General features: G+C 45.7%; 1 protein-coding gene across 1 annotated transcript in view; it reads left to right on the top strand.

The window, feature by feature from the left end:
* The first annotated feature begins 8,706 nt into the window (after positions 1-8,706).
* Positions 8,707-25,859, top strand: part of LOC8028413 (atrial natriuretic peptide-converting enzyme) — an 82,461-nt gene continuing 65,308 nt past the window's right edge. The window contains exons 1-5 of the mRNA XM_040218232.2: positions 8,707-8,848; positions 24,635-24,664; positions 24,731-24,843; positions 25,502-25,572; positions 25,661-25,827. Of these exons, the coding sequence (XP_040074166.2) occupies positions 8,707-8,848; positions 24,635-24,664; positions 24,731-24,843; positions 25,502-25,572; positions 25,661-25,827 (523 nt within the window). The remainder of the gene's footprint in view (positions 8,849-24,634; positions 24,665-24,730; positions 24,844-25,501; positions 25,573-25,660; positions 25,828-25,859) is intronic.

Genomic DNA, 25,859 nt, shown 5'->3' with positions numbered 1-25,859 from the left:
TGTTTAGCAAACAATAATAAGACAACCTCCACAGCCGAAACTTCGCGTGAACGACGGCAGGAGCGACGTTCGTACGCTTGATCAAACACTGACAACAAAAGGACAGCAACTACATTCTTAAAGCTTTTGCAGAACTGGGCCCCTATTCCATCGGGTCTGCTGAGATACAAGTTGGCGGCAACGCGTTGCAAGCAACGGCGTTACCGGTAACGCCTTACTTTTTTTTCGGTGACGCGTAACGGTTACGTTTTCAAAAGAGTAACGGGTAGCCAGGGTTGTAAAAGTTACTTCAAAATTGTACCTAAGATACAGTTACAGTTACTCATACCAAAAGGTACCTAGGTACTCGCTTAATGATGTACCTATATACATCTATAGTTACTTCAAAGATACTTTATTTATTTTCTCAAAGTTTGTCAGAATATATTGAAAGTAAAGTGTCTCATACCAAGGACACACACAAAAACGAGTTTGGTAAATGTGTTTTATTGGTGTCAATGCGAGAAATAATTAAAGCCGCGTTCACATGAGCATTCCAGTGCACGTTATCGTTTTCGGTGTCGATTTGAAATGAAGGAAGCAGGTCGCTGTTTTCTCTAAACGGAGTTCCAAAGAGATTCGCTAAATTGGTGTCGCTAGAACGACATTGCTAATCCACCGTTCGCTCAAATGAACACCGCCATTCGCTAAAGTGTCGTTCGATGAAACATAATGGGCGGGGCTTCGTTCGCTGAAACATTGTTCGATCAAGTCAGTGCCTCCCACGTCGTACCCAACTCAACGTTAATCACGGCATGGGGTAGTATGTTAATACTCCAAGATTTATAGTTTCCATCATTTTGTTGAAGTGATTAGAAAAGTACCTGTAAAAAGTAACTTCATTTAAATACAAGTTACTGGAAAATGTACCTAGGTTACAGATAGAGATACCGAGAAATGGTAGTACCGAGGTTTGTAACTCAGGTACAACAAAAGCACCTAGATACCGATTTCTAGTTACTTGTACCTAGGTACTTTACAACCCTGCGGGTAACGTACTTACGTTACTTATTTCGAGTAACGGAGTTACGTTACTCGTTAACTCTTTTTGCCGGGACAAAAAAACTACGCTTCGATTTTTTTTTTCTGTTTCTAGTAAAAAAAAAAGAAACATGCAAATTTTTCCGTTTTTTTTTGCGAGTATTTAAGTAAAACTGCAAAAAAAAAAATATAAAGCAATTATGTTCAGTTTCCGCATGAACCTAATGTTTCTCGAAATATGGCTCTTATGCCTACATAGCTGTTACAACAAAACACTAAAACATGTTAATTCATAATAACAAAAAAGTAACGCAAAAGTAGCGTGCGTTACTTTTATCGCTAACAGAAACGGTAACGCGTTCCATTTATCTTGAGGTGACGTAGGTTGCTAACGCGCTCCTTTATTCTTCAAGTAACGAGTAACGTATTTCGTTACTTTTTTTTCGGTAACGCCTACAACAATGCTGAGATATGACGTCACGGCCGAAACATTGCCTTTTGTTGACCCAATATTTGGTGCCACCTAAAACTAAACTATTGAGTGGTGTACAATCATTGTTTCATTAATAAAAAGTTGACCTCGGTCCAAACCTTTCTAAACATAATTGGGATTTTGACCCCTTCATGCCTGTTATCCGCAAAGTTCAGTGTCTTAAAAACATACATAGTTATAGCAAAAATATTTTGGAAAAGGCACTTCTACATAATAACACATATCACAAATAACAAGAATCCCTGAGGGTTGAATTCAGGTGTGCACCCTAAGGAAAAAGTATGAAAAAGGTATAGCAGCGGCGCATTTTTCTTCCTTTTACTGACGCGCTCCCAAGCGGACATTAGAAGAAAGAAGGAACGAGACGTGAGAAAAGTTCCGCGCTCCCGCCCAATTTTCTTTCGGTTTCGTTTCTCAAGCAAGCGCGTCGCTCGCGTTGTTTGATAAACGTTGTCGAGTTGATTGAGGTTCAGCGCTCCCAGTCCAAACGTGCGGAACATCGTAGTTTCATTGACGTTTGTACCTCTAATTTTGTCAAACGAGCAAACAAAGCCTTTAAAAACAGCGAAGTTCCGGAGCAGTGCCAGCAGCGCTACGTACACTGGGATAAGATGGGTACCTCCGGATTGCGGAACGGCGTGTCGACGTTGACGACGTTATGGAAACTGCGGAAACTGCGTCCAAGACAGGCAGGTCAGTGCCCGGTCACTGCCATGGACCCAATGGAGTCGATTTCTGGGAAAACTGGGCGCTCAGCAGTGCTTCCGTGGTCGGAGGCGCTCATTATACTGCAACGAATTGAAGCCTCATTGCTCTATTAATAGATTGTGAAACTAAAATAAGCAGCAATAATTATGTTCATAAAATGAAGCGCTAACGTTTTATTAATTACTTTTGACGCCGTCGAGCTAGCTGGAGCAGCTTCCTAGCCGTTTGCGAAGACGAAGCCGCTCAAAATCCAACATGGCGCAGCCCTTCCGCCGTGCCCTGCCGCTGCTCCCTACCGCGGTACCGCCGGTACCGCGGTAGGTTTTGTTTCGAAATTTACGGTCCGCGCGTGCCATACCACGTGTTATGGCAAAGAATTGTAAGTTTTGCTTGCCTACCTTGTGTCCAGCAGTTGACAGTCCGTTACTTGTCGTCAGCGTCTTCCAGGGAATCGAAACAGATGCGGCATTTTTTGCACTCGTGACGCATTTATTCAGTCATTTGCATGACAAGGAAAAACAATTTGCACTGTCACTTTATACAAGCGTTGCTATGCGGAAAAAAATTAATAATGAGCGCAGTATCTACGTTAGCAAGAGGTGCTACAGTGAAGATACAATGTGCGACACTGTTAGCGCGAACATGACATAGCTTTTTCACTTTGAAAGGCTATCGGCGCGCACCAACTATTAATGCCTTAGTTCGCCAAGTGACTGCTTATAGTTTCGTAAACCTCAGGCGCAACTATGGCGCGAGAATATCGGTCTTCGCGATTGAAAAACACAGTAGTCATGTCTCGCTAACATGGTCGATTGTTTCGGTCACGCCGCTCTAAATGTCATATTTTCCGGGACTGATATGTGTCCCATACAATTCTAACTCGTCACGTTAAATAAAGAAACCCGAAGTACGTACTATGGACAGCCAACTTGGGAGCGAAATGAATATATAAATACATGTTTTTTATATTTTTATTGTGGTCCCTGTAAAGACAAACGCCAAAAAATGGGGGGGGGGGGGGGGAATATATTAGTGGGGCAAACAAGAATGACGAGGGTAGAAAGTTGGGCGAGTTGGTGATTCATAATGATTAAAAAGCGCCACAGGACAACGGACACAGAAGGAGACTTAGCACTGTGTCTGTGTCTCCTTCTGTGTCCGTTGTCCTGTCGCGCTTTTTAATCATCATAATCATTTTCAAAAAAGAATAGTAAAGCTCTTCGGTTACGGAATTTACCCAGAGCTGCACAATTGTCAGATATGGCAATGGTGACTCAATGGTTACAATTTTCAGGGGTGTCCAGCCTGAATCACTTGCAGTTCTTTCCCTTTCCCAGTAGCAGACGACAAAAATAAACAACATACCACCTTCATTGTTTATTCTTTGTGATCTTGGCAGTGATTCAAGATTATGGATGACCAGCATTATGGAGAATTGTTTTGGAAACTGGAGATGTCCATATTAAAGAGAAAATACTGTAACAGCAAACAGAAATGTCTGTTTCCGTGACATGAAAACACAATAATCATAATTTCTGATATGTGTTACATAGAAGCAAACCCAGTGTGAAGTAAATATGCAGCCTTGACGGAGAATTGTTTGCAAACAGCCCTATTGGTGAGGCCGGCACGTAGCCAGGGGGAGGCCCATGGGCCCTGCCCCCCCCCCCCCCCCCCCCCCCCCGAAATCTTTCAGTTTGCTAGGACCTTCTCTCCGCCCTCCCCCACATACAGCATTTTGTCATGAGCGCCCCCCCCCCCCCCCCCCCCCCACCCCCCCCCCCCCGAAACAAAATCCTGGCTACGTGCTTGCGGTGAGGTATTTCTAAGAAGATATTTAAATGGTTTTATAGGTTGTGGAATCTCAAATACCAACTTGAACGTATATTACGATAAAACATCAATTCTTCAACCTGTGTAATAAGACGATAATGCAAAATTTTAGTGGGTCAGAGATTGTCCACCAAAATTAGAGATCTTAAAGAGTGAAACTCTCCAAATACGTAGTTTGAATTCTAGCTGCCAAAGGTCCTGGAATCACTGGTTCGAAGCAACAGATATTTCCCCCTCGCCCTCCCACCCTAAAAAGAAAACTGCCTAGAGGTTGTTGGCCACCAGCAGGCTAACAACGTGTCTAAACAAAGTGGATGCTCAGAGGCTTCTGTTAGTCTGTGATCTTGCTCCATAAAAATCGTGCAAGGAGCAACCTGCTGACGCAGTGGACAACATTGTCTCTCGAGGGTCTCGAGAAGCACAGCCAAAAGATTTCATGCCTCGTTGAAAGCTCGTGTCATTCTGACTGGTCCCTGCAAATAAACAGTTAACACAATGAATTGTAATTCGGGCAAACTTATTCGTTGCTTACTTACAGACTTGAACCAAAATCTTTAGAGACTTAATAATGTGTAGACCTAGCTCTTTGTAGACCACCTTGGTATTTCTCATTTCTCTTGACCTCTTGATGAGCTTCCGATACCTGTCGCTTGCACCGTCAAGTTGAACCACGAGTTGAACCAGGTTTTCTTGGTGTGGCCACCGAGATCCTATGATGCCCATGGATGGACCAGCCACTTCATTGCTCTTTCTCATTTTTGCTGTATTTGTGTTCTCTATCCTCTCAGGATCTGCACAGGACAATGTAAGAACACATTAGTTTGTCTCGTCACAACACATACACTTGCAGAAGAGAAACAGGGCTATGAAATATTGCAGAGGGCTGCTCCTACTATCCTTTTGTTTTTGTTGTAATTCTCTTTGCCCCAGCCACTCTCGTTTTACATTACAGTTGATCGTAGATTAGACTGCAGAGATCATCACTACGGCGGAACCTAGCATGCTGATGGTTACATATTCAGGAAGCTTGATAGGTTTGCCAACAATCAAGTGCACTTCACAAAAAAGTTACCTCGGACATACCTTTTGTCTATTGGGGTTCCCTGTCCCTGAGGCTTGTTGGAGTGATTTTCATGCGTTGAGAATCTGTATAAATACACACACAAAAAAAAAAAAAAATAAAAAAATAAAAACAATGCAAATGATGCTATTTTATGTGCAACAAACGAAAACCAAAAAAGCCTAATGCGAGTTTTAATTGTTTTGAGGGGAGTGCGTTGGGAGGTGTAAAAACTTTCGAAAAAATTACACATGGAAGGACCGATAGCACATCTCGCGATCAAGCTCTGCCGTCTGCATTCCGCCTTTCTATGCGTAAATCTTTCAAGATTTTAAAAGTGTCTTTAAAAATTATTTTACAATCCAGCTTTCTATTTATTTCTGAAAGAAATAAAACGTGGCAAAACTAGTCGCAGGGCTGTAAAAGAATCTACACGAGATACATTAATAAAAACGGGCAGATATTATAAGATGTGAACTCCGAAATATTATAAAACTGGGAGAAGAATATTTATATAGAGACTACAATTTACTCGACGGGGATCGACACTGCAGTGAACGAGATCGACGAGAGGTAGAGGAGGTGATATTTTGCCAACAGTCTACAGAATATAAAATATTTGCAGAACGGTCTTCATCCACAAAACCGTGCTAAGAACGCTCGCAGAAATGGGTACATCGCAATTAAATCACGGTGACATTTTGTAAATTTAAAAATTAAACGATATATTCAATTACCTAAAAGAGTAGAAAACCCTCAAATGGTGCAATTTGTGACTGGAAGATCAGCTTAGGAAAAGTTTCAATTGGGGTGAAAACTTTCAAACTCACCGTCGTCAGTTGGGATCCGAACGAACGGATGCTTCTTGTCCCCAACGCTGCTTGGGCACGACTTTGCGTAACCGCACAAATGAGGTGGTTCAAAGACACGAAAAGCTTTCCACTTGCCCGAAAGTGCGAGGCTCGCGCAATGCGATGATCGAGGCGCCGAAGCTTGACGCTCCGAAGGCGAGCGAAAGCGCGAAAGCACCGAGCAGGCCCTCGGACGCCTCCACAACGGTCCACCGGTTTCAGAACGCGCAGAGCGCAAGCGCGCATGCGCACAGGCAGTGGTTTCGTTTTAGAAACGCAAAAAACAGAAAAAAGCTAAATTTTGAGAGTGTGATGTTGACATGAACTTTTAAAAAAATATATTATATTTTTGGGAATACGTAATTTGTATTTAGTAAAACAACATGGCAGTCATAACTAAAGTTGAATGAGGTTCGTTTCATTATTGTTTTGTTTAGTTTTTAGTAATGAGCGCCTCCGACCACGCGAGCGCTGCTGTACACCTCTATGGTGGCGCAATTTGTGTTCGAGCCGCGCAACTCGCTCTGTGTCCGGAGGTTGGGCAGGTTTTGCTGCCTGGCGCCTGCGTGTCTTCCGTGCTGAGTTCGGTTCTGTTTCTGACGCCGAGTGCGAACCGGCAATCAACGTGGTCTTGTATTTCGGTTGTCAGCAACATAGCAGAAGCGTAGCGATGGCAGTGTTCTGCGTTATGTACAAAGGCTGGAATTTTTGCCGATGTGACCGTGTGTTCGTGTATCAGTGGTGTAACAACAGGATGAAATGTCATAAACTGTCGAGCATTGATGGCGCTGATCGGGCCGTGATCGAACGGGAGGGGGGCGCAGGTTGAAATTCCACTTTCCGTTAAAGAGTTTAAGATAGCTTGAGGGATTACGGTGCAATCGATCGACCTGCGGATAATCATGTAACGCTAGTCTGAACCGTAGCTCCTACGGTTTAGGCTGACTGTGGTCAGCGATGTCCTGTTGTCTCCTCCTTGAGAGCGATTGCACTCTAGGGGAAGGACAGAGCAAAGTTGAAATATAACGGAAAGTACTTATATTCACAGTTTGGAATTTTAGCATGAAGCGAAGGTGGTAGGCAAGATAGAAAAGAAAAGAAGCTATGCTTTATTTTGCTGTATAAATATACTACGGTTCCTGGACAAATTGCCCTTCAAGTGGCGCGCTGGGATGGGCGCTGGAAGTTTCCGAGCTCACCACGTCGTAGCTCCGTACACATAACTCCTGCCACAACTCGCGGCGTTCACTGCATTCACATTAATCGAAAAGTGATTCCTCTGCCCGTGAAGCATGGCTCCCAGCTTAATTCAAAACGACAATTGCAGCCGTAAACGAACAGCGCAAAAAAAAGAAAAGAAAAAGAAATACTACGCTTGAAAAATTGGCGTTCATTCGCGCCATTCTACGAATTGCTGAGCGGGGAAACAAACTCATGGCTTGGAACCGCAGTGGAGAGGTTTGTTTTGTTAACTTACAAATAATTACGGCATGAACGTTTACTTTTTACTTAGAGATGCATCCCTTGATCTTAAAAATACTTTCAGTGGTATGACATTAGTGAAAAATAAATCAACATGCTGGAAATCTTGGCTATTGCTTAGGTGTTCGCCGAGAAAATTTGTACCTTCAAAACGACGAGTATAAAAGGCGAAAACGCACAGCTTCGGTTAGTGCGCTGTTGAATTGATGTTTGTATGCGCCGTTTAATTGCGTGCGCTCGTTGTGTATGTTCAGCCGAAGCGCAATGGTGGAATGAGCCAAGAAATATATATTTGTAGCACATGAATCGGGCAGCACCTAGCGCCGCCTACCTTGAAGCTGCCATCTAGTGGCGATAAATTTAACCTTCTTTCACGCTTCGCGATATTTTCTAGTTACCCGTGCAACAATGAGCCGAGTAGGCTGCTTCAAATTTGCCATTTTGTGAGCGGATATTGGTTTCAAAAAATGGTTTACCATTCCTCCTTGATGTGCGATACTGACGAAGAATTGTGGCCCGAGAAATAGCAAAGGTAAGACGTAAAGTGGGCGAAGTAACTGGGTATCGGTTTTCTCCGTTTAACATCGCACTCTTAACGATGAGAAGACTGAGTGACAATTTTCGAAACCCAAGTTTCTTTACCCACGAGGGAAACTGGCTTCGGAAATAAATACAGTTCGGGAAAGCTCGTGTTGGTATTTAATTTGAAGCTCCTCTCGCCCCCTACAACAGACGTAGCGTCCTCGTTAAGCCTTATTGAGCTCAATGCGCTCGATTCGGGGCCGCCATAATGAGATGCAGACGACAGAAGAACTTTGCTCCCCAGCGTTCAGGGGCGAGTTTCTCCCTTCCCGAAGGAACATAAGTATCAAGAACCTTCCCCCTTTAGAGAAGACTATATGTACCTTTTTTTTTTTTAAGAGTGTGGATCGTTTGGCGTGGAATGACCCAATAAACGGTCACATCGCTTATGCATCATACGAAAGACAGTCTGCATACAGATTCGAACGCGAGTCACCGCGAGATCCGGGCTTCGAATGCCGCAGGGCAATGAATGTTCAAGGAGAAAAGCTGGCACGCGGCATTCGAACCACGGACATTGCGGTGACTTGTGTCTGCAGACTGTCTTTTGTATGACGTATGAGCAGTGTGACCCCGGCTGTAGAGTGATTAGTCTGACGAAGTAAAAGAAAGAAAAATACGCACGCAACTAGAGCTCCCCATTTTGATGCCTCACGCAGTATCCGCCACTGAAGCACATGCCACCGCCGCCATGCCTGGTGAACCAGCACGAGATCACCTTCACCAAAAAAGAGGGCTGCACGCTGTCCACTTGCCTCTGCGTCACCCTGGCCGTCATCTTCGTCACCCTAGGCGCAGCGGCCGGGATCTACTACGGAAGTGAGTCCCGCATCGCGCCGACGACGGGCTCCCCTCCTCAGGTCGGCTGGTTCCCGTTTCGACCCCCAATACAACCTTCCCGTTTCGACCGGGCTCAAAACGACCCTCTCGTTTCATCCCATTTCGCTCTTTCCCGAAGCAACCTTCCCGCTTCGGCCATCGTTCGGTTCGTTTGTATTGTTCGTTAACAGTTGATTAGTTTCAAGTGTCCAGTGTCTGTCCTCCTTGCTCACATCACTTCTCCCTCTCCCGAAACAACCTCGGAGACATGGCACCGTAAGATAAACGCTGTGTTAGGGAGGGCTCACCCGAACATTTACAACTTCATCGACCTGCAAACGGGATGAGGCCTTGACAAGGATATCACTGCAGCAGTTTGCAAATGGTGGTGCCGTGCGGGCCAGGTCACCGCCGCCAACTATTACAATTGGAGTGTCGCCGTCCTGATGGCGTGGTTTTCCTGCTCGACATACTCAACCAAGGCGATAGCATTTTGTGGTTTATGATTTTTGCCTGTGTACGCGACGGGTTTGTGTTTGAACTTGTAAGAAAATGAAGTCGCAATCATATGCCCGTCAGCCTGTCTGATTTATCGCTTTTAAAATTATCCCGTTCACTATAAGGAAGTTTTAGAATAACGTACGCAAGCGTTTTTGGTGACCTAAACGTAGCGTCGCGATATAAAAACTTAGGCAACGCTAATTTTTGCTTACTCAAAGTGCTTGCTTGCGTCTCTGAGACTTTATTAGGGAGTTTTCGTAGACCGCGTTTCCCCTTTCGCTAAGCCCTCCGCAACGATGAAGCCACTACTGCGCCTGCGCGCCGATGGCCTTGACTGTAGAGTTCTGGGTATCGTAGCAGGTTGCGGAGGAGCGTCGCGTGACGTCGAAAACGGTCTACGAAAGCTCCCTGTTATTGTAAAGAGCGCGAAACCGCTAGCGCGAACAAGCGATTGTTGGTTTTAGCTGTTTTCTAAAAGAAGTCAAGACTGCCATCAATATTGGTAGTGTGTTTGAAAGTGCTCATCTGGGCCACTAACCTAAGCGGTAAAATGTGGTACCCTCTAATACCTTTTCGAAGTAAAATTCGAGAAATCGCCAACATCGTGTTCGTGGTAACGTTGTCGCGCAGTGTACATAGTCCATTTCATACTTACACATTTTGGGGGCCATCTTGAAAGAAACAATTTAGGAGGTTCAAGTAGAAATATATTTCGTCGAAGCTTGTCTGAAAGTATTGCATATTTTAAGAATACGTTTACAAGCAAAAATATTTCACAACATAACTGAATTGCTCGCCTGCACATTTGCATTAATTGCATTAACATGATTTAGGGACATATTCTTAAGCAGAAAAACTGCGCAAACCAGGATTAAAACGATGGACACTTTCGCTAAGAGGTTGAGATGTGCGAGGCTTTACACCAACCGGTTCAAACGGGACGAACTCAAACGTAAAATATGTCTTAGCTACGGGTTCAAATATGAAGGGCGTTTCGGGAACGGGTTGAAACAAGACAGGTTCAAACGGGAAGGTCGTTTCGCATAGTTTACGCACCCGGTGTAAACTACGCGTTTGTCTGTAAGCAGCCAAGCGTTAAACTAACATGCAGATAAGATTACAAAAACGCATTTATACTATATGGACTGGCTAGGTTATTTGTAGAGCCTTGCATATCCGCGAATATCCGCAGTAAACCGGCGAGTGCGGATAAAAATTAATTAGATTTGGCTGATTGCGGATCGAATGCGGATGCCAGATGCTGCGGATGCGGATCGGATATCCGTGGGTCCGGATCTACATTTTTGCCCAGGCCGCCCATAAACGAGTGTGACCGTGCAGAGGAGAGTGATTAAGTGAAGGGTACTATAAAGTGCATCGTCGAATGGAATGTGGGAGCAAACTACTCGCTTAGATAAAAGTTGCCAATCGGGGAGGAAATTGCTTTTTACGTCAAGAAAATTTTGATTCTCATCAAAAACCGCTTTCGAACATTCTATCTCGCCAAAAATGCTGTCCCTAGAAAAAGTAAAGAATGCTGGAGCATCAGTAGTCCCGGGAAAGCGCGTGCTTTTTTGGCACAGCGGAAAACGTTCTTTGGACAAAGAAAATCATAAAGGTACAGTGCGCCTCGAACTTAACGCCGCCACGGCATTCACCGTTTCCGACAGTCCTGCGGCGGCCGATTGAACTACCTGAAGAATATTTGGGTTCCCGATTTCTATCTAATCCTAAAAAGGCATCCCAAACGTTTTGGTGACTAAATTAACAGTAAGTAGCCGACACGAGCTTAATGTTTGGGAACCCAGTAACGGCATTAAGTTTGGGGTGTACTGTGCAAACTACAAGAAAGTAGAAGGAGCCTGCAAGGGGCTTCTTTGTCTACGAGTATATCGGGGAGATTGAATTCGATACTCTGGAGTAGTAGAACTTGCACCAGCACGGAGGTTTCCGCACCTCATTCTTATAGCGCAGTTCGTGGATGCCACCCCAGCATCAGGTACACCAACGGAGATGGACTTCTCCTTAGCGGATATTTAAGAGAGGCGCACTAGTCTGAATCTGTGCATGTTCACTATATTCTGTTTCTTGTTCACAGCAACCTCTACAAGTGAAACGTTGCGTGTGTGTGCGTTTTCTATTCCTCGACAGTCGGCACTGAGTTATTTTTAAGCATGTGTTTCCGAGCATTCAGTTGAGGGTTCGTGTTTAAAACTGAAACCGATAGGAGGTGTTGCCATATTTGGATATTGTGATATTTTCCCAGGGGGTTTCTCGAGCCACAATAAATACACTAGTATTTTGCTGCCGTGAGTAGTGAGAGCCTTCCCTCTTGCACTTATGTATTGTTTCTCCTTAATGAAATGACACAATGTTATTAGTCTCCTTGGTAATATTCATGTTTATAAAATGTACGTCTGCTTCAAGTGGGGTTTACGAAGCGTAAAGGAAAATAAATGAATTTCTTTCCTTTTGAGCGCATCTTCTGGACAGAGTCCCAGTGTCACGGGCTCCCAAGACGACCTCATAACTGCGATCATCTTTCCTGCGATGCGAAGTGTCCCTGGAAAGATCGCTTCTTTTAAAATACTATAAAACAGAATACGATAAAATGACTTTCACCGTATCCTGACACGAAGAATTCTGTGTAATAAGGTAAGCAGACGGCTTATAAGATGCTTTTATTAATTTTTGTTCATGCTTAAGTTTATAAAATAAAATGAATGCGCGGATTGAGGGTGGGATGCAGCTCCGAATTTTCCGGATGCGGTTCGGATGCGGATCGGAGGCGGATGATCCAACTGTTATCCGCGCAGGGCTCTACTTGTCTGCACAGGCCCTTAGAAAGAATGCCTAGGCCGCAGGCGAACGGAGTGGGAAGAGACGTGTTATTCAGAAGACGATACCAATAGGAAAGTGTAATAGTCCCTGGCATGTACCCTTTCACCCTTTCACCTCAGTGCCCGTCGTGCGTTTTTGTTTTCAGTCCAATAAAAAATAGGCCAAGCCGCGTTGTTTTTCTAAAGTTGCTTCGGAGTGAAACGTGGCAGGGTTCCACATGGCTCGAAAACCTTGGGAAGCTTAAAGAAGACCCGCAGCCGTTAGGTTTCGAACTTATGCGAGGAAAATCCAATGAATTTTGATTCTCAGTCATGGTTGCTTCGTTTCTATTCCCCACCGCGCTAGGCGCTTCCATAGCTGTTTTACCCTTTCTCTAGTTTTCGTTAGATTGACATTTACTTCCCCAAAATGATTTTCTATAGGCGCGCTTACTTTTTTGTTAAACATGCCTGCCGGTAATACCACAAATTGTCTCTAGTTGTCAGATAACATGACACGTATTCCATTATCTATCATATAATCCACCAAGGGGGAGATTGGATCAATATGTCCTCTTTTCCTTGGAGCTTGAAGAACATGCACACATTTGGATATGCACCTTGGCCTGTCCCCCTCCGCTTTCTCGAAAGATGTGAAAAATTGGAAACGCAGGTAAACAAAGTGGTGGAGATATTTACAGAGCGTGGGGGAGGCCTCAAGTTCACCTTTGATGTTCCAAAATAAAGGGTACTCCAGTACCTGGACCTCTCTCTCTGCCAAAAAGACTCCCATATTTCCTAGACTTCTTGCCCAAGATCAGAGAAGGGTATTTAGGACTACATGTCGGCCCACTCGAAAATCGTAAAGGGGGCATCGCACTACCATGTCTAGGCTCAGCACAGAAAAAATCGTGCCTCGACACATCTTGAAAGATAGCTTCAAGACGCAGGCTGACAGGGTGTAAAATCTGGCTATCCCTCGGCGCTAGTGTCAAACGTATTAGGTACTTTTCTGAAGAAAATTAAGGGCTGCCAGTTCACCAAACGTATCGTAGAAAGGAAGGGATCAGTCGTCATTCCACATTTACACCGGGTCTCACACAATTAAACAAAAAAAAAAAAATGCTGACAGCCGCTATGGAATCCTGGTAGTTTTTTTCTGTTCCGCAAAACACAAACCAGATTTGTCCAAGAGTTAACACGAAGGTTAAGGGAATAGCAAGGAACAGGTGCTGTGAGAAACACGCCAATCCAATGGTTTAATGTGCTAGGGGGTAGTATATGAGATCCCACTCTTGTGTGGTCGCACCTACGTTGAGCAGACGGAACGCTGCCTTAACGGTGGGCTCCGAGAGCACATGCATTCACTAGGCGCCACTGTGGGAGGACACCTTCCGGTCCACTGTAAAGAGTGCCTGTGCGAACAGTCATTTAGTTACACAACCATGATAGGACGACACAAGGACAAGGTGACACCCGAAGTATTGGAGGCTTTTCACATCCCCAGTGGGTGTTCAGTATTGTTTGCCAAAATGCGAGCATTCACATTAAAACTCTAAACTGAGAATCGTAAAACACTTTGAAGGTGCTCAAGTGTTGTTCACAAGACCCATGTTTGACTCAAGGTTCTTGATCTTAAAAAAAAAGTATGTTCGCAGATATATATTCGTGCTGTAGCCAACTCCTTAATCAAGGCCGCTGCGAAATTTTCAAAATTTGAAAACTTTAATTTAGAGAGGTCAGAAGAAAACTTAAAAGGGCACTCAAGCCCTTTTTGTAGAAGCTTGCTTTTGATGGCACTTTGTTTGTTGGGCTTTAGTCAATAAAAATGACTATTTCTAGATGGCAAGGCGTCCTAGTAAACTCTCAGTAATAGAAATACACGGGCACTATTTTCTCTCGAGGGAGGGCATCCTCGGGTTCCTACCAGCTCCATACCATGTGACCACTGATAATAATTAATAACGTGGAGATCCCAAACGTTACTATTATTGCTCTCCTTAGACGCGTCGTGCATTATATTTTAAACTTTTTTTTTTATTATAGGAGAGGTAATATAGAAATATTGTAGGAAATATTCCTTTCCCTTATCATGCGGCAAACAGTACATAGGACAAACTGGAAGATGTATTAACGACAGATTAAGGGAACACAACAACAACACCCGATTAGCAAACTCAGGACTTTTGGGCATTCACTGCCGTGACTGTGGGTGCGCCGCGGACTTCGAAAATAGCACCATAATCGGAAAGAACCATCATCAGTTAACACGTGAGATAATAGAGGCAGCTCACATCATAAAAAGAAGTGACACCTGTGTTAGCAGTCCATCCATAACGCTAACGGAAAAAGAATTGTTTTATCTTGATTCTCGAAGGTAATGTGCGATAGACATTGCTAATTGTTTTGTACAGAAGAGAACGAAGTGAGATGACAATTTTGATACGGGTAAAAGAAAAACGAAAGAAGACGAAAATGCAATTTTAGTTGAAAGTCAGCGCGACGTGAATGACCGTTTTTCTGGTGTGAGTGTGAGTGTGAGTTTGAGGGTGAGTGAATCTACTTAGCGCTTCTCCTTCAATATGAATACCCAACTGGCCCAAGCATCCATTCTAAGTAACATAGAAAATGTTGTTTGAAAACGCGGTCTGACAGCGACCCCTGGTTGACGGTAATGACGGCGCGCGCTTGGCTGCCTCGTCATCGCGCCTGCCATACGCGTTATCTATATGATAGGGGTCTGCGAATACCAGTTTGAAAAGAACTGCGTCATTCCTAACCTTTGCAGTCGAAGAGAAAGCCACGACAACCGGTTTTTGATAGCAGCGCTAGAGGATGAGGCTGGGCTATTCGAGTCGAACCGGCATTCGCACGCCTCGCGTTCGGATGCGTCAAAAATGCATTTTGGAACGCCTGCTCGTTGTATAGTCCCTTTCAACCACTCTTTTACCAAAGGCGATAGTTGAGGAGTGCCCTGCAATAGTGCCTTCGGTAATTTTCGCCTTTCTGCCCCAAAACAACGGTGTAGTCTACGAAAGCTTCTTCAATAAATCTTTTCTCTCCACTTACAACGCCGTTATGATCAATCATTCGAATTTCTTGGCAATAGCATATTCGTTTTCTTCGGCCAAGGCACGCCCATTGGGCTGCTGACCTAACAGAAACTTCTCCGCTCTCGCTTCCACTATCGCGCGGCGCAATAGCATTCGTGAATATAAAGCTAGCTAGCGCTGTACGTTCTATCTCTGATGCTTTTACCGCTCATGTTCTTGTTTATATAAATATATAAAAGGAAATCAGTGCCAAACTTTAGGCAGATTCTTTTCCTTCTTTCTCGCAATATATGTATGACGTACAGCCTCCAGAGGTTATAACAATAACGCGCGAACCAACGAGGTAGAGGGGCTTAGAGCGATAAACCGGGGTTCCGGTCTGCACTCGAAAGTGACCCCCATAAAGCGGCTACCATTGTACGCAAATTTGACCACTCGTCACATGACCAAACCAAATACGTGACGTCACTGGAAAGATGGCAGCGCCCATGCAGCGGCTGGCCCCTGCTGGGCCGGAGCTTGTCAGATGCTTTGTTGGTTGTCGTTCGTCTCGGCGAGTTGATTTCAGACGCGGAAGCCGTCATATGGGGCCGGTCAAAAGCGACTTCAGAGTTCAGCGTGGTGTCTGACGTAGGTATAACGTGAGAATACGGAGGAACGGTGTGCATTTCGCTGATGACCGACGGGGATATTGCCACGGAAGAGACAATCTGCCCTACGTTGCTCGGACCTCGGATTCATTCGGACACCGCTAGGATAAATTTTAAGGCAACGTTTCTGTGCTCGCGTTGACCATCGAAACCTTCAAGATCTGCAGTGAAGCGTGTGAAATATATTTGGATACACAGTTTAGCGACGGAAATTGTATGATTCGTGCTTGGCAGTGTGCAATCGTGGTGCCGCTTCGTTCAAATGACCGAAGGCTCACTTTCGTTGTGCGGTGCATCGGAGAGCTGCCTTGACGCTTGTAGTTCCCGCACCGTGCTAAATGATACTGTGCTGCTTCCCAAATTGTTCCGGCGTAGACGTGCACTTTCACGGAGCACAGGTGTGCGGCGCGCCGAAGAGCTGCCTTGAAGCTGGTAGTTCCTCCGTGTTTTAGGTGATGCTGTGCTGCGTACTAAATTGCTCTGGCGTAGACGTGTACTTTCACGGAGTACAGGTGTTGCTGTTGGTATTGATTCTGCTGGTCTGTCGCACGTTTCGTCGACACCAAAGTTTCATCAACACTCGTTACGCGAATTGCAAGCTGTATGAATATTTCATCGCGCGTGTTACCTACCCGGTATACCCGTTCACTCCGCTTTGTGACGACAGTCTGCAGTGGGTCATTACCAGAAAAGTGATCCCACATCCATTTCAGTTCAGCTTGTCCTCGGCAGTCGCCAAACCCCGAAGGAGAGGATTTATTCGGACAGAATGCCACTAAAGCAATGCAGCTTCTTTAGTGGTCATGATAGACTCTCTTCTGTTTGTTTTGTTATATTGTCACGGATGCTTGCTCCAGTCCTAGTTTCTATCAATATTTATTATTCTGGAAAGTTCCAGGGCCATGCTCAGCTGTCATTGTATGTTCTGGTGGAGGTGCTGCGTACTTTACCCATAGCCTTTCACTCTGTGTAGACCCTGGCGGCTCCTCAGCCGGGTTGCCCGATAACAAGACATGGGTGGCACATTATCCCGCGTCTTAAACCCCCGGCGAGCCGGGAACCAAGTCCTATCCCGAGCCCGGCAGAAAAACCGCAAGACGAGCGAGTACCACAAGGACGAACCTCGGAAATATACCACTAAGAACCTGAAATCCAAGCCAGTTGCTGCTACCAGCAAGAACCATTGGAATTAGGTCTTTTGCCAGAAAAACCGAAGCTGACTAAGCCAACAATGACAAACCTGTAGCAGCAAACCGCGTCCGCTCCCACCATCGTTTGCATGGGTGTCGCACCTCGCACTGTGACGCCCTTTCACGCAAGGTGCATAAGACGTCGGGGGCTGGATTGAACAATATGACCATATGATCGTGTCACCCGCCACAGTGGGTAGATGGACAACCAGCTCCTGCAGAACATATACTTCTCGTGGAAGAAACTGCCTGGCATTGGTTTGAGAACCAGGAATCCTTCTTAACGTTGTGGGAAGTTTGCAAGACCGAGGTGAAGTGCAAGTTCATCAGCCAACTTTGACGAGAGAGAGCCGAATTCCTGATTCTGTCCAGGACACGGCCCCAACAAGAGCGTCACCACCTTTGTGGAGAATGTTTTGCGCCTGATCGAGCACCCACGCCAACCCTGATGCTACAGAAGACAAGAAGCTAAAACCTAATGTGAGGGACAACACCTTTGGCAGCCTTCTCCGCAACCCCACGACACCAGTCGAAGGGTTCATATCACCCAGGCTTCCAACATTGAATGTACACTGCAGGCCCGAGACTGTCAATATTATTATCAACACCTCCCCAGCGTCTCGACACTCGAGTCGTCTAGGTGCAACTTCGACACCAGCCCCCCAGGCATCCGCGACATCATCCACAACAGTGTTCGGGAGGAGATAAGAAAGCTAGTTCCTGCCATCTGTTGCCCGGCTTTTATTTTGATTGCCGAGATTGTTTCGGAAGAAGTTCGACAGGCATTTCAACTGGAGACTTCTTCGAGCAAAGCGACATTTGACGAACCGAGGGCGACTTATGCCACAAAGTCACAGTGACCACCACCGCTACCTGTTACTATTCAATGCGAATTCAACGAGACACCCCAACTCCGAAGCTTTCCTGACATTGGGAAGAACCAGTGTAGGTCCGCGCTGAACAAATTACACCGAGAAAAACGGAGGTGCTGCGAATTGCGGACCGAAAACCACTCTGCTATCATTGCATGAGGCCGACCATGTCTACTGGAGGTGCCCGTACAAATGAATTGGCCTGCAAGGGTTCGTGCCGAACGACCCTCGACCACGTCTCGACGAGCGTCCGCGAAAGATTGAGGATTATCTTCGGCGGTCTTTGTCCCTGGTGCCGACATTACCTCGAAGCTCGTGATTCACTTCATCTGGACGGGAGGTAAGCACGACAAAGCAGGTGAGCGGCAATGCAAGGACAGTTGATCTGGTGTCGGTTGTCGTCCAAGGACAATACCTAATAATTTCCTGACACTAATTATCTGTGTCCACGCCATGAAGCACACAATTTCCAACTTTGAGGGAGAATGCCGCTGAGTGACTCGAAGAAATAGAATGGTTGGTTGCTCCTAAAAGTGGACTGCAAGCATCACCAGACTTCACTTTGCCACACGAGACTTACACAAGTTGCAGTGGTCGCGGGATGCAGAATAAATCGCCATTACGAAATGGAAGTGAAATGGCTTGGATAGCAAACAAACATTGTTGCCAGCTATCAAGTCAACGGTACAGCAAAAGGCACAGCCACGTAACCAATACATGCCCGAGCTTTCTGCATTGATGCAGAAAACTACCAGGAAAATTTGCGGATTAGATGCCAGCCCTGCGGCTTCAGTGCATCAGATGTCAGTGGCTGCACATGACGTATGATTACAAGACTGCATCAGTCGGTCAAAGTTGCTACTCGACCAAACTGAACACCGACGTGTCAGGAGCGTCATCCGACAACAAGGTCCACAGGTACTACGACTGAACGCCTGACAGAAGACTGTCGCAGAAAGAACTCGTTATGGAACCATTTTCTAAGAATAAATAATTGTGTAATTAAGTGGAAATAGACATATTTGATACACTAACCAGATAAACGTATTTCCGCTTGCCTTTACGCCTTGAGAGTCTATACACCAGGAATTGTGTTCACTGCACTCGCAGGTCCTTTTGAGGACACTCATCTCTGACCCTTCAATATTAATTAATGGGACATACCAGGCTGGCAGACTTGTTGCATGGTTCTGCACTCGTTCAACCTTTCCTGAACACGTGGTGCATCCGAAAACCAACTCCAGTGATGTGAAAATGTTATTTATTAATTTATTCCCTCCAGGCGCCTTCGTAGGCATTGCAGAGAGGATACTTAAAACTACACACATGAAATAACATTAAAGCACACTGCTGTAACTTTTTAATTGCAAAAAGAAACACACCTCTGAGCATATAGTTTAATAGTAAGTGTTGATGCATAGTTATATGGCAGGACACTTCCTATACGTATGACACTATAGACCCTTTGCAGAACCCCATCAAGCAACACAACTGTCACCATTTTTTTTTTTTCGGCGTAAAGCACACGATTGGGCCCCAGTTCACGTCGAATGCTAATGCAGCATTCGAGTCCAATAGGCGCCGAGCCGAGTTCACAGTGATGGCGGACATAACATTCTTGCCGAACAAGTGCCCAAAGTATGAAAGCCTGGGGTAATTAGAGTAGTAGCTACTGTAATTCTTTTCATCGCAATCTGGCAAACGGCAAAGGCTACCGTCTCGGCGAGTCAATAGGCACATTGGAGAGAGGCACATGACAACATATCGTCAGAGTGCTCGTCTGCACAGATTTGTCACACACCTTCGCTCCGTCTCTCTGATTGGCTCGAGGGGTCTGTGGCGGTTGCCCTTTTCCAAGTTACAATGATCCGAAGTATAGGCAGCCTACACTTTCCAAAAAGTCTATTGAAGAGACCGAGAGGAATGGTCAAGATTTTTCAATGACTGCTCTTCAGGCGAGGGATGAACACAAATGTGAATCATCTTATCCAGGTAATGAGAACAAGTAAATAATTGACCGACTAATGCAGTACACTCTTGATGAAAAACGTATTGCTGCAATAAATCCTACGAAAGAAAAAAAGGTGCAGTTAATTTATGCATACACCAAAACAGTTGTTCTTATAGCAAGTCGAAAAGCTTTGAAGCAGGTGCCTGCAACGATTTATTCATCCCCACACTCAATAAAACGTCATCCTCGTAGCTGAAAATAAGTGCACTTCGCACTCACAAAAAAAAGGAAGAAAAGCGATTGAACGTAGAATCGTCGATTAGCACAAAAGGTTAAAGATCGCAGGAACTTCCTCGCTAAACGTTGCTATGGTTATTCGGTGACGCAGGGCTGAAACAACTTCCCCTAGGCCCTAACGCGACGTATACCTTTCGCTTCGATTCTCAGACATTCCAACGTTCAAACAAAGCTTGAAAAATGCGAATATTTTATGCCTGAAGTTATATCGTAAAAGTGTTGATAAGTGCTAAACGCAAAGGTCGCAGGAGCTTTCTCGCTAAAAGTTGCTGTGATTATGCAGTTAGGGCTGAAACAAATTCCCCTAGGCCCTACATCCGACGCAAACATTTCGTGTCGATTCTCAGACATTCCAACGTTCAAACAAAGCTAAGAGAATGCGAAAATTTTATGCTAAAAGCACTCAAAGTTCTATCGATCCTCGAACAGATGCCGAATCCGAGCACGGGTACGGCGATAAGGCTGATGCTGCCTCACAGGTGTTAATATCCAGATGATCCAGTGCGATCTTGCGCAAAAAGGGTATAAAGTCTCATTCCTTCATATTTTCACTTTATAACTTCGTCAGCGAGCACGAAGAAGACCGAAGTCGTCGGAAAGTAGCTGTACATCACGGCTAGCGTGCCGAACGGCGCCGAACAAACTCGCATCCGCCAGCTCTGGGCGCTGCCATCTTACCTGTGACGTCACGGCTCTTGGGAGCTCACGTGACGAGTGGTCACATTTGCGTAAAACATGGCGGCAACCGGGGGGGGGGGGTGCCACTTCCGAACTTCCGGTTTATCACTCTAAGCCCCTCTACCTCGTTGGCGCGAACACCGACCCGCCGGTAGATAAGCACCTTATCGCGGAATGGAACAGCAAGTCAGCGAGACTAGACATGTACCTTCTGCTACACGCACGTGGTCTCGCTGACTTGCTTTTTCACGCCGCGATAAGGCGCTGATCTACCGGCCGGTCGGCGTTCGCGCAATGTTGTGAAACATTTGGAGGCTGTACCATAGAGTAATATATACGAACGTAAAGAGTGGCCACTCCCGTAGGTCCCAGTGGCTGACCTAAATGTCAGCGCATCAAGCGGCTGTTGTGACGTTGGTCTCGGCTTCCTGTTTAGGCGCTTCCATTCACCACATGGCTAGAGACATAGACGTCTGCTGTCTGAATGGGTGGATAACTAACATAATTGATTCTGTTCGTATTAGGCGGTAGCTTGACGCCATGTTCCACCTAGGCTGCCGTGACAAACTAAAATTTTAAATTTAGTTAGGAATCGATCGCTTAAATGCACGCGTAAATTCTAAATTCCTGAGCAGACCCTCCACGGCACGCGATATAAAATTAAAACCGCTTCGCTCAACAGAGAAAAAATGGGGACAAACGTAAAAGAGAATTGAGTAATGCGCAAATATTTCTTGACCACAAAAACAACTTTAACAAATATAACTGTTCTGAAGGCGTTCTTAGAAATGTGCACTCCATTCCACCAAAAGGGCAAGTACGAGAGCGAGCTCAACGCTTCATGCGAACCTGTAATGCACCCACACTCGGGAAGTGAAAGCGTCGTTCGAGAAAACAGGTTCGTGTTTGTAGAGTTAGCTCGCTCGATTTTATGGAAAACGTAGTTACGAAGGGGGACACAGCGCCAAACGTACGTAGGACGAAGAACGAGGAACACACAGATCGAGCGCTGACTGACAACTGGTTTATTTCTGGAAAACCACCTACGGCATAAAAACACAGACAAACATACATCGGACCATCGCCTAAGGGCATGTGTCACAGCTCTCCGACATGATTTCCTTACCGAAGAGTGGAACCGAGGGAGCACTGACGCACTCATCCTTATACTTCTAAATGTATTACGTCTCGAATATTTCACGGGTCACCCTCTGACTGTGCCGAGATACAATCGTTGTCTTTTCCAAAAGAGGAGGGGAGCATCCACATCTATCACAACGAATGGCCAAATTACCGGAAGGTGAAGATCTTATCGAAAGTACGTGTTCTCTGAGCCTTTCATTGATACACCTCCCTGGTTGGCCAAAGTACACTCTCTCACAGGACACCTCAAGTTTGTACACCGCGCCGACCGCGCACGGCACAAACTCCTTCTTGTGCTTCTGACCACAGCCGAGTTTTTCCGGACGACCCCTCTCAACCTTAGCACATAGACGCCCCAGTTTTGAAGGCGCAGAGGACACCACGGGGACTTCATGTGGCTGTGCTACCCCTTTGAGTCTATGCGTAACCTTGTGTATATAAGAAAGAACCACCGGTCTCACGTTGGGTTTCTCCCTAGGCTAAGACTTGGGGCGTCGAAAACTTTTCTTTTGCATGTTTTTGCAACCAGGTCGACATGCTCACACAAGCAGGGTACCCTAGGGAGGTCCTTGTCGGTGTGGCGGGGAGTTTTTTGAAAACGCTCGATCGCAATGCAGGTACAGTCTCGAGAAGTCGAACAAAATTTGCCTCCTCGTTGGCTCTGTTTGGCACATATTTGCACATAACTTCGTTCACGGTTAAATAAAATGAAGTCGCACAATATGAATTGGCCTAGCTCATCAACGACCATGCTCGGGTTCCGTAATGGCGCCAACCTTCCAATAAAAAGAAAATAGCCTGCCAACATCCGAAGTCTCATACATACCTCATACCGACATACAAAGGGTCGCAGCGCCAGTTCAACGTCGCCGTCAGAGGGATCTTTGATTTAAGTGGTAGAAAATCTATTTTATTTTGAGGTAGTGATTGTTGCAGCTGGTAATTCTTTTTTTTTTTTTTTGCGCAAGGTAAAATCGCGAACATTCAAGGTCGCGATGCGAAAATACACGCCAAAAAGAAACATGCTCGATTCTTGATCTATTATATTCACCTGGTGAAATGTGAATAGAAAGGAACATGTGCTCCTACCACATAAGAGTCACATAAGACTTAAAAATTGTAGGGTGAATTGATAGACAAGTGTGTTGCATACGTGAAACGTTCTAGCATACCAAACGTTTAGCAATATGAGTTTTCAGACGCCTACGTTCACGGCTCTCTTCATTAGATAGTATAGCGCCTACCAGGTGTAGACTAGATAGTTGTTCCCAGAGTGTGCCAATACTAGCGCTAATCGGGCTGATAAACCTGGCTATCTTCCAGAGCCTTCCAAACACTCGAGCTCCTCTCCCTCAGTGCGCACAGGTAGTCGAGCTCCTCCTCGCCTACCCAACTGGCCACATGACTTTCCCGTTAACCAATCAGCATCGAGCATCTCACTCCTTCTCTCCCACCCGTCAACCAATGAGTGTCGAGCCTCGCGGCCGCGCTTTTATCTTGGCTTCACGAAATCGGAACACCTAGCCAGAGAACGTTTCACGCTAAAATTACAGACAAAGGCCGGCGTCTCTTCGCGTTGCTAACACCGCGTGTTGCCATATTGAAAAAAAAAGTTGGTTCGTTCAGGAAATGAGGGGACGCTATTGGCTGGAGGAGTGAAAGGACACCAACTTGAATAACCAAAGCACGTGCTCTAGAATGTTGATGCCATCGCGGCGAAATTGAACGCCAACAAATATTGGACACAAGCACTCTGCCGAAGTCCGGCTGGGCCTCGCTTTAAATCAGTGTGTCCAAAGATGTCGCATGATAATGTTTCCATGAAGGCAGAGGGGTTGTTCACAGGCTCGGTTCCACCTCTTTCCTCACGGAGGAGTTGGAGGGTTACCCGTTGCCCTAAAATAGTATGGTGCTGAAATAAAGAACGCAGTCGACAGGATTCGAGTAAATCGCCTTAACTGCTCGGCCAAGGCTGCCCTACTTTTCTCGACAGTTAGGTAGAATCCAGTTGTCCATGATGTGTTTCTCTGTAGTTTTTTTTTAATATTTTTGGTCCGAGCAGCAGGGTGTGCATATATGTTAAGGTGGCCTAAAATTATTTATAGGGACAGTAGTATTTTTAATTTAAAAGGATCCGGAATGTTAAGAGACATTAGTCGGGCAAAACAAAGACGCAAGGAAATAATAATAAAAAAAAAATATATAGACAAAGCCTAGGACTCCCCAGTATGTTTCTTTGAAATGGCGCGAAATTCTGTGTTCAGCTTTTCGCAGTTATCACGACATTAGTGAGGCCATGGAGGTAGGGAGCTTCTGAAAGCGACATGGCGCCACCAGAGGTCAAGCGGGGGAGACTTCCGGTTTGGAGGGACACGCCCCCAGCGATGACTGAAAACGAACAAAACCAAAAGACGCTATTGGACGGAAAGGACGGGAAAAGACAGCTGATTAGGCGCCAACGGCTATTTTGCTCACCGTTGGGGGCGTTCCAAGCGACCTCTACTTCCCTCGGGATTTGCACGTTTGGCTGGCTTAAGCCGTTATGTCGCCTGCTCTTCTTCCTACCTCCATGAGCGAGGCTAACGAAATGTAGTGTGCTAATGCGATGTTTGTTTCTCTTTCGACCTTGCAGTTCAGTTCCTGGAAGGCCAGCGGTCAATAGGTACGCATAAGATATTTCCCCGGGTGACGATCAGAGCTCGCCCCCATGCCCATCTCCGAATTGCAGAGCGAGTCTACAAGGGATCCTTCACAGTCCTCGAGGGAGACAGGTTCAGCGAAAACTTGGCGAACAGCCTCACCGACGACTTTATGATGAAGGCGGAGTACTATCGCGCCAAGGTACGTAGAATTGCAACGCGGGATATTAGAAAACGGTCGAGGTAGCCTTCTGCACAGCCTAAAAGATCTTTAATAATATAGACGATTGCAAGCAAAGCGACTGGCGGCCGCCATATACGCGCGCGCTGTACGCGCTTGCACACCTGAAGCACCAGTCGGGTGTGCCATGCTTTCAGTTGTCTATGGCACGTTACCAGTGAACGCAGGGTACCAATATTATGTTTGTCTTGATACCTGGTCCACATCACGGTGCAAAATCAATGAAATGCCAACCCAGCGAAGGCTCCATGAAAGCATGCAGATTAGGGAGTGTTCATCACTACAGCACAGCTTCCTCTATTCTATAGTTGTAGCAACCTGAAAACATGGGAGCGAGATGGCCAGTCGTAATTTTCACGTCGTTGTTGTATTAAATAAGAGCGAGGAACTTTAATTAGACTTCATCATGCTCAGCCTCTTTCGCGTGTATGCCCTAAACAAGCTGAGATCAAGTTTAGTTCGGTGATAGCTGGTGCGAGATATTTAAAAACTTCGGAATGGGCTATGAGCTGACCGCGTTCTATTCGAGCGTCGGTGTAGGGCGCGCATCGCGGAAAAGGGCGCGTTGGGTTTTTTCTGAGACTGACGCCATTCACGCGTATTCGCTCGTATATTACAGCTGGACCAGCTGTTCAACACAAGTGCCTACCAGTCTGGGTTCAAGAAGGTAGAAGTTATTGCCTTTAACAAGTGAGTTCGCTACTCGGTCATCACCAGGCGAGAAACACAAACGCGAGACATCGCTGATTACGAGGAATTTTTTTTTTCTCCCCCGCAGGAGACAAAATAGGGAGCTGACGGTTCATTTCAACGTGCACTTCGCTCTTAATCGAAAGTCCGTAGACGCGGGAGACTTGTACTTTGTGTTCACGGACGAAGTCCTCCGCAGCAAGCTGGGAATTTTCGACGGCCTGAAAATTGACCCGGAGTCAATCATCGTCCAGGGTAAGATAAGAGTGTGTAATTTCAAGAGAATA

This window comes from Ixodes scapularis, unplaced genomic scaffold (genome assembly GCF_016920785.2).
Source record: "Ixodes scapularis isolate PalLabHiFi unplaced genomic scaffold, ASM1692078v2 PGA_scaffold9__187_contigs__length_104089568, whole genome shotgun sequence".
In the NCBI taxonomy this organism is placed as follows: Eukaryota; Metazoa; Arthropoda; class Arachnida; order Ixodida; family Ixodidae; genus Ixodes; species Ixodes scapularis.
Note: the sequence above shows the minus strand (reverse complement) of the source record. Positions and strands in the feature narration are given on the sequence as shown.